The sequence below is a fragment of the Rhinatrema bivittatum genome, chromosome 1, assembly GCF_901001135.1.
Source record: "Rhinatrema bivittatum chromosome 1, aRhiBiv1.1, whole genome shotgun sequence".
Taxonomy (NCBI): Eukaryota; Metazoa; Chordata; class Amphibia; order Gymnophiona; family Rhinatrematidae; genus Rhinatrema; species Rhinatrema bivittatum.
The window spans coordinates 772,675,772-772,689,616 of record NC_042615.1 but is presented as its reverse complement, the minus strand read 5'-3'; the positions used below and the strand labels follow the sequence as shown (position 1 = coordinate 772,689,616).

Here is a 13,845-nt window from a genome sequence, read left to right as displayed (position 1 = left end):
TATTACACCAGAATCTAAAATATCAATACACCTCCTATCAGGAAAACAGAACAGTCAAAGCTACTACAGATCCCTACAGAGAAACCACATGCTAAAAGAATGCTTCATCTCAGTCTTTGCATACAGAACACAAACCCTCACCAAATACAGAGTAAAGCCACATAAAGCATAAATAGAAATGTGCAGACAAAAACTGAACTGTAAAACACTTCACGCCAGACTCTATACAGTGTAACAATGGAAAAACAAAAATGTCGTCATTCCTCGTGAAAAAAAATCAATAAAATCAAGATATATAAATCATAATTATAAAATCATACAAATAAAATAATTTCAAAACAGCTGATGAATAGAATATCCAATAATTAAAGACTCATGCACATTTTGAAAGCTTTCATATTTTTTATTCCATAGTCATCGGTCAAAACACCCTGCTGTGTAAGGATGGTGTGCGCTTAAATAGCTACTGCTATAGGTCATGATCACGCAGTGTCGGGTCTCTGTTTCTATGGTGGCCTGCATGGCGACAGGCCTCTGGATAGGAAGACTCCGTGCCACAGGCTGGAGGCCAGCCTGGAAGCTGGTGGTATAGGGCCCTGTCTCTCACACAGAAGCACGCGCACCCTAGGAAGCCCTCAGGAAAATCATGGCGAACACCGTCGCCGTTGCCATTCCGGGGATGCCGGAGAGAGTGGCATGAAGGCGCGGCAGCAGCCATCTTCCCAAGACTTGAGGAGAGAGAAGGAAGAAAGGTGAGGCACAAAGGTCGAAGCCGTCTGAGACCAGACGCAACAACAGTCATCCTCTTGGGAGTAATGTACATTCTGCAAAGGTTTTCAAAGCGGCCACATGATTCACATCACATTCATTTTCAAAACAATACAGATTGAATGTTTTCATGAAAAAGTACGATGCTTATAAAGCAAGAGATATAAAGCAGGCTTAATATTCTCCTACCCAGAATAATTGAGCTTTGGTACTGGTGTAGCAGAAAGAAAAGGAAGGAGAAATGTATATTTACCCAATAATTTCCTTTCCTTTATTTCTACTACACCAGTCCAGAAACCCACCTGTAGGAGAAACTTTATAAAAAATAAATAAATAAAATGTAATTAATTACAATCTTAAAAATTTTTCAGAGGATCTACCCTCTTCCATTCCTAAAAAAGAACCACAGACTTAATATATTTGTCACTAGCTTTCTAGACCTTGCAAAGGAGTGGAGGTGTAGCCTAGTCCTAGTGGTTAGAGTAGTGGGTTGAGAACCAGGAAAGCCAGGGTTCATATCCCTCTTCTCCCACTGATACTTCTTGTGACCTTAGACAAGTCACCTCATTCTCCATTGCATCGGGTATAAACTTAGATTATAAGCCCTCTGGGGCAGGGAAGTACCTACCATATAACATTAACTTACCTTGAGTTCGGGTTTGGAAAGGCAAATAATTACTCTATATCTATCTAAAATCCAAATTGATGAAGTGAATATAGTTCTTAAAAGTTAGTCACAAATATGTTACATTATGAAACTTATTGACCTCTATTTCTACGTTGACATTATAATGTGTCCATTCTTCCACTAGGTGGTGAACTGTACTAATGCACTATAACCAAGTAGGTTGTAAAAAAGCTCTTATGTGGTAACTGTTGAATCAGCAGTTTTAGGAAATATTGAATTTAAAAAGCATTATAGGTGTTTCATTAATACCAAATATGAACATAGGTGGGTCACAAGACCTGCTTGTCACATCAGAGGTTTCTTTCAGATTTTTCTAGCAAGCTTTGAGTATTTGCAATAGGCTTCCCATTTGCTACTGGATATGCTGCTCTTCAAATTTTCTTCTAATCAGTGGGGAGAACGGACAGCTTCTGCTGTGACTGTTCTTCAGGTTTGTATATTTTTCCTTGATAGTCTCCATTAATTAGTTTTGTTTTTTTTTTTTTTTAAGTGACTTCATTTTTGTTGCTGTTTGGTGCATGTTTGTAACTCTGAGCAAACAAGTCTTTGAGATGGATTTCTGGTTATTTATTTATTTCAAAGATTTTGTACACCGTCGTTCGTAGTTACATCACAACGGTTCACAATATTGTATCTAAAACACAGCAATTTCAAATATCATAAACTAAAATACAATCATAATAAATACTCTAAGAAACCAATAAAAATAATTAAAAGCTACAGTTATGTGTTGGATACATAGGCTTGCTCAAAGAGCCATGTCTTTAGACCTTTCTTAAATCTTACAGTCCCTTTTGAGAATTTAATGCCATTGGCAAACTGTTCCATGAAGTAGGGCCTGCTATTGAGAACTCTATCTCTGACTAAATCCAGATGCGCAGTATTTAGTGATGGGACTGAGAGGAATCCTTTATTTGCAGATCTTAGAGAGCGGTGTAGTGTGTGCATGCGAATAGAGAAATTTAACCAGTCTGTTTTATGGTCATAGATTGATTTGTGAATGATGCAGCATATTTTAAGTCTGAAAATCTGCCCTGAAATCATAAGCTATAGTTGATTTCTTCCATCTCCCATCATTCTCAAGAGTTTGTAACATATATTGAGTATAGTTTAGCAATAATACAAGTGCGGTAGAGATTTCCCATTTGGTGACAATTCTGATAGCACTGCCCTGCTATTGTAGTACTTCTGTGCTATGCATGATGTTTAACAGCCTAAGCATCAAGGCATTTTTAGTTTTCACTTTTCAGTGTTTTATAGAACAGTAGAACTTGCCATTGTGAATGAACTTGCTGGGGTACATTTTAAAAGCGAGCGCGGAGCGCGCAAGGGGGTGCAACTTGTGCACACCGAGCCCTGCGCGTGCTGCCCGTTCCCTCCACCCCCCCGCACCTACCCCCCCTACCTTTATCAGAAAAGTTACTACTGCCTCCGGGCAGTCGTAACTTACGCACGCCGGCGCGGCAGGCCCAGACACAGGCCGCTGTGTTGGGGCACTTAGCCATGCCTCCGGGCAGCCCACACGCCCCCAATCTGAAACCACGCCCCCTGGCCACGCCCCCAACTGCCCCTTTATGCGCATAACCCTTTTAAAATCTGGCCCAATGTGAGGGATGAATGAAATCTCTAAGGTAACCTTATTTTTGAATAAGTCATATACTTGTGGTAGGATATATGTGGTGTATATGGTTATATGGGAAAGGAAACTTAGACTTAAGCCAGTCATTGTAAGTACAGGGTCAAGGGTCTATGTGCTAAACGTTTAAGAGAGCCAGACTCTGATTCCAGCTGTGATGCTTGATCTTAGGTTAAGGAGGTAAAAGGCTGAATTGTGAGAATATACCCAGTGGTCACAAATGTGGTTCTTTGATGGCTGTTTTCTGTCATCTTGACTGTTCGAGAGGTTGGAAAAGCATCCATTTGGGTTGCAAGGTTAGATAGAGGAATAATCCAAATATAGGGTGTTTACAGCCCTTGGATGGGCTCTGTTGATATCCAAGGAAGCAGCAAATATTAACTGGCTTACATGTCACGATAGTTTTTCTTTCACAACACAGTAGATGATAAACAAACTGACCATTTAGTCTACCAGTTGGAAAAGTCCATGCTGCCAAGGATATATTCCAGCTGCCAAATGTAGAGGCTTGGATGCTTTTAGGATATCACTCCAAGTGAATTTATTTCTCGTTGTTTTTCTACCAGCCTAGGCAAGTAAGCAAAAGGTAATGAAGTCAGCCACCTAATAAATTAACCTGGCAAGGCTAGCAGTATATATATTTTTAGATAATTCAGTTGGAATAAAGATTTGACATTATATAGGTGGAAATTGCCAATGCAAATTTTTGGAAAAAGTATGCCATTTTGTCTAAAATGTTATGATGGTTTGGTTTATTTTCTGCAAGAAATCATGACAATTTCTCTTCATATATTTTTGCTGTCTCACCTGATCCTATAAATAGTGATGAATGGATTCTGCCCCTCATGTTAGTGCAGTGATGTGTGTTGGATAAAATGGAGGACAGATACACTTTACTAGTGCCATTACAAGTGTGTGATTTTATTGGTCTGACATACTGCTCAGTGCCAGCGCTTGAGGACTCTTGTTGGGGTAGTTTTTCCTGTGATAGTGAACTTAGACTGGGGCACACCATATATTTTAACAAAATACAGGAAGTTCTTTATTGACCTGGGGGCAAGAGCAAATAATATTTCATCATCTCTGATAATGTTCTGTATTTTCAGCATATTCTTTAAAATTTTGCCAGCTTTGGAAACTACTGTGCCACAGAGCCAGATGGTAGTTTGGAGTATCTTAAAGCTGATGTTTTGACACAGAGTAAAGGAAAAATAAGTCACATGCCACTCATAGTCTCTTCTCTATCAGTAGAAGGTCTCAGTTAACCAGCCTCCTTATGGGACCAAAGAAAAAAGGGGGAATGAAAAACCCTGCTGGCAGAAGAAAACCTGAATTATTTCTAGTAAATAACCCTTGTAACAAACGATGGAAAATTTATACAGTACCAGATTGCTCAGGCACCGGTCCTGAGAGAGGAGCCACTGTCTCCATTTCCGCGGACCTGGTCCCAAGGAGAGGAGCTGCTGCCACTGCATCAGTGGGCACAGGCTCGAAGGGAGGAGTCACCAATTCAGTTGGGCCAGGCGTGACTGGAAGAGATGCTGTTGCTTGACTGATTCTCCCATGGGAGAGACCAATCATACTACAAAAAAAAAAAATCAATCTAGATATAGATGTAGATCTCGCTCTATCTCTCTCGATATCGAATCATATATATATATATATATATATGTGTGTCTGTGTATATAGAGGGGCTTATATTTCCCCATAGGAGATGAATGAAAACGTTCCAGCATTGGACCTAAAAGATGAGTCAATAAGCTACCACTATAAAGTGACTCACTGAGTCACTGGGTGAGTTCTGAGCAAGAGAGAAGCTGGAAACAACTTGGAGGGAGCAGGGTTGAGTGGCAGCAAGAGGCTGTCCTCTACCTTGAAGCTCTTCTGGATTTGTGGAAGAAAACCCTTTCTAAAGAGAGAATCTAAAGGCCAACCCAGGAAAATCCAACCTTTTAGATAGCAAGGAATGCATTTATGCTGGACAAGCCAAATGAACTATAAAAGAGGTATCGTAGTAGACAAAATAATGCTGTCCACTGCAAAACGAATGTCCTATTCACTGTTCAATAACAGAAATGCTTAAATATGTCATTTGAGACAGAAGGGACCCACACATTACAAACAAAACTGTAATGAAAAATGTACGGTTGTATCATTGCACTATCATTAAATAAATAACTTGTATTTGTTTTTATTTTCCCAGTAAATCTCCTGTACCTGTTTGCAGTGATGAAGGCAACCTACAAACCACCAAATTAAATCTTGTTAATGATTTTCTCAAAGACTGTACAAAGAAAAACAGCCTTGTTGAGGTTGGTGAAGTTAAATACAGTAAATTTATTTATTTATTGATTATGGTTCCAGGATTGTCACAATTCAGTTCTTTAGAGATGGTGTGATTTTTATTAACTAAACAAAACTTCAAGTTAAAGAGAACCTAAACCTTTACGTTGAGCTTTATACATTTTGACTTTCAGTCTTTCAAAGTATTTCTTTGTACAATTTGTTATATTTTAATCCTTGTCTTTAAGATTTATATACACATGTAAAATGAAGTATGTATCTGTGCGTATATTCACCTATAACTCAAATGGATGGTCCTGTACACTCTTAACTTACTAAGTGCCACCTGAAGAATATTATAGGAAGATATTTTTTGGCTTGACCTTGTTAGGGGCTTCCATTGACTGGGATTTCATCGCTTTTCAGCTGATAATCTGGTATTCTTCATCCAGTCAGACCAGGCCAGACCAATGGGTTATGCATGCCAATCAGCAGATGGTGATAGAGATCAACAGACTCGCTCATGTCGCTGCTTATATACCTTTGTGCTGACATTTGCCTGCTTGTATTCTGTTTCCAGCAGATGGTAGACACCCTTCCCAGGCTGTGCCTGGATGGAAGATGAGAAAGCTGCTTGTTGATGCTGCGGTGGTGACAATATGATAATCTCTCTCCTTTTGAGTGAGGTTCTGCCCCTTTTGGGGATTTACTTTAGGGACTCCTGCAGTGATAGTTGTTGTTCTTCCTCCAGGGAGGTCATGGCGGGACCCATAGGACTCGAGCGTGGCTGGTAGGATCCCAGTAGTATTTGTATTTTCCCCTGACTACTCAACTCCCCTCTCCAAGTCTGGCTGCTGCTCCTTGTTTGTTTTTCTCCTCCTTTAAAAAAAAAAAAAAAAGGCAGAGTTGAGAATTGGTTGGCACTGTCTCCTTGATAAAATTAAAAAAAAAACAAAACAAAAAAAGTGCCGGTATCTGGAGCAGAGTGGCTGCTTATTTTTGGGGACCACTGGGGCTTTTCGAGGGATTAATACCCCCTTATTTTCTGCAATGGCAGCTAGTGGCTCAGCTTGAAGGTTTTCTGCTGTGTTGGGAAAAGGCCCACACTCAACAGTCAGTAGGAGGACCGAGTGATATTATCAGTGAACTTGGAATCACTTGCTGGGGCTGGACAGGATAGCGAGGGTTGTGTGGACATGGTGGGATTTTTTCCCCCCTCTTCGGGGAGTTCTTTCAGGTCAGCGGCGCAATGCTTGTTCTTCTTCCACTGAAAGATCATTAATCTCAGGTGCTACAGAGGCTATTTTGTGACAACGAGTAAGGGAGAGGGAGTTCATTTATTTTGTTAATGCTCTGTTGCCTTTAGTGAGCTTTCTTGTTGACTGAAAGTCCAGACCTGACTCCATTCTATGTTTTCTGTCGTCTTCCTTGGATTTAAAGACTAAGCCACAAACAGAAAAAAAATAAGAGGAATTAAGCAGAAGAGCGTGTTGAAGGACATAGTTGAACAGGGTCCCTTTTGGGTCTTCTATATGGTTCCTGAGCCTAGACACCTGTGGCTGGGAGTTGATCCCTGCTGCCCTGGAAGAGTGCTTTCCCACCACTGGGGGGGCTTCAGGCCATCTCTCAACACTTCCAGGATCCAAAACTTTACCTGATGTGTATGTCTGCACAGATTGCCAGCTCCATCTCATGCAGTCCCTAATTCTGTTAGCTGCATCCCTCTGGTCAGCAGTCTTTCTCTATTTGATTGCACTAAGGAGCCCTTTCAAGATTGGCTTTTGTTGGGTGAAGAACTGGAGAGGTTGGCAAAGGCATGGGGTAACTCTGAAGTCCTGAATCTCCCAGAGTATTGAACTAAGACTTTGCCTCTAAGTTATTTATCTCGCAATAGGGGTCGAGTTTTTATGAGCTTCAGGTAGTCATAGTTCTTCGGGATTCTGGTATAGATCATTTTCAAGGATGGTGCAGCAGGTTCCAGCTCCTCTGGAGTAGCACATGAGTACTTAGGGGAAATTTGGGTAGCAGAGGTAAGTGGCCATCTATCTCTGTTCAGTCAGAGGAGGGCCCTAATTCCATCAGACCTATGGGTACACTTTAGAATTCACCAATCCTCTTCCGACGCCTTTGTGTGTGGATTACGTGGATGTAAAGCTTTACTGCAGAGGTTACTTGATTTTAAGGTGTGCTTTCCGGTTCCTGAATGCCAGGAAGGGTAATAACGCTACTCTGTCTACTCCATTTACCTGGTGATCCTAAAGGAGGTGGGGTCCTTTCGTCCCATCCTGGAGCTGATATGGTCTGGTTGGAATCCTTAAGATCAATAATGGTGGCTCAGAAAGTTTCTGGCCTCTTTTTGGAACTAACGGGAGCTTATCTTCTCTTTGCAATCTGGAGGGATCACCAGTGTTTCCTTGGATTTGCGTTGCTAGGTTGCTATTTTCAGTTTCAGTCACTTCCCTTTGGGCTGACTACAGACCCAAGAATCTTTTCCAAGGTGATTGTGGTAGTGGCAGCTACATTGTACAAGGAAAAGGGTATCCTTATTTGGGTGATTGACTGATTAGAACAAAGCTCTTTTAGAAGAGCATTTCTGCTTCTTGGCGAATGTCCTATTTTTGATCCCATAAGCGATTTCGGCTTTTCTACCCACTGGATTTTCTAGGAGCTCAGTATGATATAAGGATAGTTCATGTACGTCAAATGGAACAAGGAGTTCCAAAGTTGTGTTACCAGATTTGTGCATTGAGAATGGCCAGGGTAATCCTATCTCCAAACTCTTGGATCCATGGCAACGGTCTTGATTCTCCTTCAGTGGGTGAGGGCACTCGTGTGTCCTCTTCAAAAGATTGGGGATTCCACCTTGAAAATACAATCTCAGTACTATGCTGTGGAATTACCGCTGCTGGAATCAACGAGACAAACTTGCAGTGGTGGCTGGTTGGTAAGCGCTGAACCATCATTTGCTTGGTAAACAGGGCTGTTTGGCTGGCTCTTCTTGACTTCCCGTCTTGACTAGTGAGAAGACAATCAGTGATATCTGATATCACAGTAATGGCGTACATAGATTACCACCCAAGAAAGAAATCTAGGTGTCATAGTGGATAACACATTGAAATCGTCAGTTCAGTGTGCTGCAGCAGTTAAAAAAGCAAACAGAATGTTGGGAATTATTAGAAAGGGAATGGTGAATAAAACGGAAAATGTCATAATGCCTCTGTATTGCTCCATGGTGAGACTGCACCTTGAATACTGTGTACAATTCTGGTCGACGCATTGCAAAAAAGATATAGTTGGGATGGAGAAAGTACAGAGAACGGTGACCAAAATGATAAAGGAAATGGAACAGCTCCCCTATGAGGAAAGACTAAAGAGGTTAGGACTTTTCAGCTTGGAGAAGACGGCTGAGGGGGGGATATAATAGAGGTGTTTAAAATCATGAGAGGTCTAGAACGGTTAATGTGAATCAGTTATTTACTTTTTCGGATAATAGACTAGGGGGCACTCCTTGAAGTTAGCCTGTGGCACATTTAAAACTAATCGGAGAAAGTTCTTTTTCACTCAACGCACAATTAAACTCTGGAATTTGTTGCCAGAGGATGTGGTTAGTGCAGTTAGTGTAGCTGTGTTTAAAAAAGGATTGGAGAAGTCCATTACCTGCTATTAATTAAGTTGACTTAGAGAATAGCCACTGCTATTATTAGCAACAGTAGCATGGGTTAGTCTTACTTTTTGGGTACTGGCCAGGTTCTTATGGCCTGGATTGGCCACTGTTGGAAACAGGATGCTGGGCTTGATGGACCCTTGGTCTGACCCAGTATGGCATGTTCTTATTATCAAGGGGAAATCCAGAGCCCTCAGGTGTCATTAGAGATGGATGCCTTGCTAGCTTTATCTGTGTACACCATAGTAGGAAGTGGATTATGTCCATGTGGACTACCTCAGCCGCCATGTCATAGCTCCAAGGGAAGGATCCCTTTCTCCAAGGAATCAGATTTCTCAAAGTAGGGCTGCCAGATTGCAGTCTAATGGTGACCAATTGGAATGTTAAGGTGTACAGATTTTTCATTGGGAAGAGAGACTCATGTGGGATCATTGCATTAGTTTAGGAATACCCCACAGAAGGGATATTTTACCTTTTCCTCCTTGATCCATGAGAGGCAAACTTCTTCAAAGGTTCCACAAGCATCCAGGGCTGATTCTACTGGTTGCTCCAGCCTGGATCTGCTGGCCGTGGAATGTGGATCTTGGTGTCTGTTGAGTGACAGCCCTTTACATCTTCCATCTCACAAGAAGTAACTATGCCAAAGTCCGCTGTTTCCCAAGGAACTGGCTCGATTTTGTCTTACGATTTGGTCCTTGTCAGGGCACAATTAGTGAAAGAGTATTCCTCTCAGGCTGTGGTGGCTATTCTACATAAAGTAAGGAAATTCCCCACTTCCTTAGCTGATGTGCAAGTTAGGGAGTTTTTCGTGGATTGGGACTCTAGGTGTCATTTTGCTTCTGTGGTCATGCCTGTTCCATTTATTTTGCAGGAAGGCCTCTCTAAGGGATTGGATTTTAATTCGAAGGAGCAAGTAACATCTCTTCTTTGCTTTCGGGATTGTATTTGCAGTGGACCACTCTCTTCTCTTCCAGATGTTTCTCAGTGCTTGCAAGGCATTGTGTGTATTTGACCTCTGCTTCGGATTTTGGTCCGTTTGGGACCTTTGCTTAGTTTTTCATTCTTGGCAAAACCACCATTTGCTCCTCTTAGGGCTTTTCTTTAAGGTGGCTTACATTTAGTATGGTCTTACTAGGAGAAATTGGTTGACTCGATGAGTGTCTGCATTGCAAATGCTTTTTTATGGGGGTCTTTATGATGGATTACAAAGGAATGAGCCCAAATACATAGTTCCCTCTTTCCGTCTATAGGACATTTCCTATTTCCATTTGATTCGGTCAGTCGTCTTGTCTTCTTTTCACAGACAGGATGCTCCTGATGGCTGTGCACTCCTTCACCCCCTAGAAATGTGGAAGCATCTTTTGGGGTATCTGGAGGTCACTAGCATTCTTGTTGGGCACTCTGATCATCTTTGTTCTGTCTGGTGGACTGAGAAAAGGTGAGACTGCCTCTCTGGATATAGTGGCATGCTGGATAATGGATGTAATTCCAGCAGTTTGTGATTCGGGCACTCCCTTGCTGAAGCCAGTATGGGCTCATTTCACAAGAGTACAGGTGGTTTCTTGGGCAAATTTGCAATTAGTCTCTCTTTTTGGAGATTTGAAAAGCAACGATATGGTTGGCATAGCATGCCTCTTTCTAGGCATTCCTGCCTGGATGTCTGAGATCAAGAGAGATTCCTTTGCTTTTCTACTGATGTGATGACCGGGGGCAGCATCCCAACCTATGAGGGAGTAACTTGGGTACATCCCACTGATATGATTGGATGAAGAGAGACGTGAAATTACTTTCTTACCTGTTAATTTTCTCTTCTTTAATACAATCAGACCAGGCCAGGTTCCTCCCTATGCTACCGGTGATCTTTTGGGGTGTTTATACACTGTTTCTGTACTCTGTGCCTTACAGGGGAATTTACTTGCAGGCAGGTGCGTGCTGTTGAAGATCGGAGTGAATGTATATCCTTTGCTGCAGGTGAGTGGTTTCTGGTTGGCTGTTGGGTAATTCAACTTCCTTTCTGGGAGGCCACTGGTTTTAAAAAAAAAAAACCCAAGACAAAACCGGATTCCCTGAAACTGATCATATATTTTTGTTGGTTGATGGGATTGAGCTTGTCTACAATTAGTTTGTTAAAGGAATACTGGCAGGTTGGTGTCAGCACAGAGGTATATAAGGAACGATATCTGCTAGTTGGCATGCATAACCCACTGGTCTGGCCTTGGGAAAGCAAATTATCAGGTTAGAAGTAATTATACCTTATTGTGGTTTTCATCTCAGTGCTGTTGCGATGCTGCCCGTGGCTAAGGCCATCTCACTGGCACGGCAGGAGCTGTGCCGGGGTTCTTCAACGCGGCAGGAGGCCGCTTTCGACGTCCTCTTCACTACAGCAGGGAGCCGCGGACTTCGGCCTCTTCTTTGCGGCACGGAGCCACTGCCCACGCCGACTTCCTGGAGGCCTGCTCCTCTGTGGCAGGACGCCACCATTGCCCCGCCTCCATCACGTGGCTCGGACGCTGCCTCCAAAGTCTGACCTGGTCGAAGCCTGCTTCTGCTCCTCCTCTCTCAGCAGGGCCGCTGTCCAGGGTCCTGCGCCTTCTTCCGGCTTCCTCCTTAGGCGCGAGGCCGTGCCTCCTTCACTGACTTAAAGGGCCAGTGAGGGAGTGGGCCCTGGATGACATCACTTCCTGAACTCCCTCTTCTGCCTACAAAAGAGTCTTCAGTTCATTCAGTCCTTGCCTTCGCAAGGAGCTAGTCGTCCTGGAGCTGGTCTTCTCTGGACTTCCTGCCTTCCGCTCCTACTTGGCTTTCTTCATCATGGGATCCCATGTTGTCCTGTTTCTGGTCTCCGCCTTCACATCTTGATGTTCCCTGCTGTTCCTGATGTCCGATGTCCTCATCCTGAAGAAGTTCTTCCTGAGGCTCAGTCATCCCGTCCCTCGTGGTCCGCGACCAGCCTGGCTAGGTTGGTAGGGCGAGCGGTGGCCCACTGGTCCACGACCATCCCCATTGGGATGTGTAGGGCACTGGTGGGATTCCTCCATTTCACGGGGCCAAAGATCCTTCTCGTCCGCTGTCTAGATGTATGATATCCTTCCAGTGTGGTCCGCAACCAGCCTGGCTGGGCTGTGTAGGGCGCCTGTGGGATAATGCTTGCCTGCCCGTCTCGTCTTGTCTTGTCCTGGGGATTCCAAGGTTCTGTTGTCTGTCCTGTATGGTCCGCAACCATCCCAGCTTTGCTGTGTAGGGCACTCGGGCGGATATCTTCTCATCTGGGCCAAGGATCCTCCATGTCCTCCGTCAGCACCTGGAGGCCTGACGTTTTAGCCTAAGTTGATGTTGCGACGTCTTGTCTTCTGGTGATCACTCCATCCTCATTCCTACTTCTCAGACCTCTCTCGCCAGATCTACGAAGCCCAGTCCAAGACGAATCGTCACCTTCTGCACCTGTGTCTTCGTCAGTACCTTTTTGCCATCTTGAACTCTTATATTTGAGTCGATGCCTGTGTGGGGTCTGCTTTGCCGCCTACGTGGTCCGTGACCAGCCAGGCGTGGCAGCACTCCTTCAGTTTTAGCCCTTGTCCTGTAGTCTTCATTTCTGCCAGAGTCCTGTGTCTTCATTCATTTCACCAGTGCTGACGTCTTCTCCGCCCTTGACCTCATTCGGCCTGCTGCCCTTGCTGTTACCCAGCAGCAGGTCCGGAAGGGCTTGGAGTGGTTGAGGACCACTCGTAGACCACCATTGCGTTGATGGTCTCACCAGGGCGGGCAGGTCTGGTGGAGAGTCAGGGCCTCCAACTCCTCCATTCTCCCCAGAAGGTATCGTCTCACCACAAGGGTACACCTCCCTGGAATCGGGAGTGCCCCCTAGTGTTCCTGTCTACGGATCTGTTACAAATATGCTGTGCTAAATTCATTGTAAATAAATACTGCAATAATAAAAGCAACAATCTGGGTAAAGCACGTTGAAAACTGTTGAGAATAAGCTGCTGGTCCAAAGCTTTGGAACTCCCTACCTGAAATGTTACGTTTGATACCTAAAATAAAGAGATTTAAACGTGAGCTGAAACATGGGTATTAAAAAATGCATATAACCTAACTTAAAAATTCTGAGTGCAGAGAACATTAGAACGCAGAGAACTGCAATAACAAGAATGTGAGAAAAAATAAATTAAGAATGAGTAATAAACTAATTTTAAAAAATGCAAGTTGAGTAAGACAATGTACTGACCTCTGTGAAAACTGTTAAATATAATTCCTGAACTAATAGCCTTATGCCTTAGAAATTTGGCTAAAATGTATTAGAATATCTCAGATTTATATTAATCCTGTTCTGTTGATGTATAGTATGAATTTTACTTTTCTAAACTGTTGTGATCTTTATTTGGAACGACAGTATATAAAATGTCTAAATAGAGGAGGACAGAATAAAAGGAATGAGAGCTAGTGTATGCTGTCCCTACTTAATTTTTTTTGTTTATTGTACTTTGCTAGAGTTCGGACAGGTAAATATGACAAAAAAAAAAAATGTTCTAAATACATATATGGGGAATGTAAAAGGAGTGAAAGATAGAGGACATGTACCAAGGCTGATTGGGCTTAAAAAAAATCCAAACTTTCAGTCCTTTCCAGTAGATATCAGTTTGGTAAAAAAAAAAAAAAAAGCTCATTTGCTTTCAGCGTACACAACCTGCTGTACGCTTGCCATAAAATTCAGGGACTCATCACACCTAAGCTTCCTCTACAAATTTCAGCCATCTTCTACAGTTAAGATCATTTGCTGACTCCCATAGCTTTCTAGCTTTGATTTGA

General features: G+C 42.9%; 1 protein-coding gene across 3 annotated transcripts in view; it reads left to right on the top strand.

Moving 5' to 3' along the window:
* C1H18orf54 (chromosome 1 C18orf54 homolog) overlaps positions 1-13,845 on the top strand; it is an 89,986-nt gene that overhangs the window by 46,549 nt on the left and 29,592 nt on the right. For all 3 annotated transcript variants that reach the window (XM_029579871.1, XM_029579863.1, XM_029579877.1), the window contains one exon: positions 5,296-5,404. In XM_029579871.1, the coding sequence (XP_029435731.1) occupies positions 5,296-5,404 (109 nt within the window). The remainder of the gene's footprint in view (positions 1-5,295; positions 5,405-13,845) is intronic.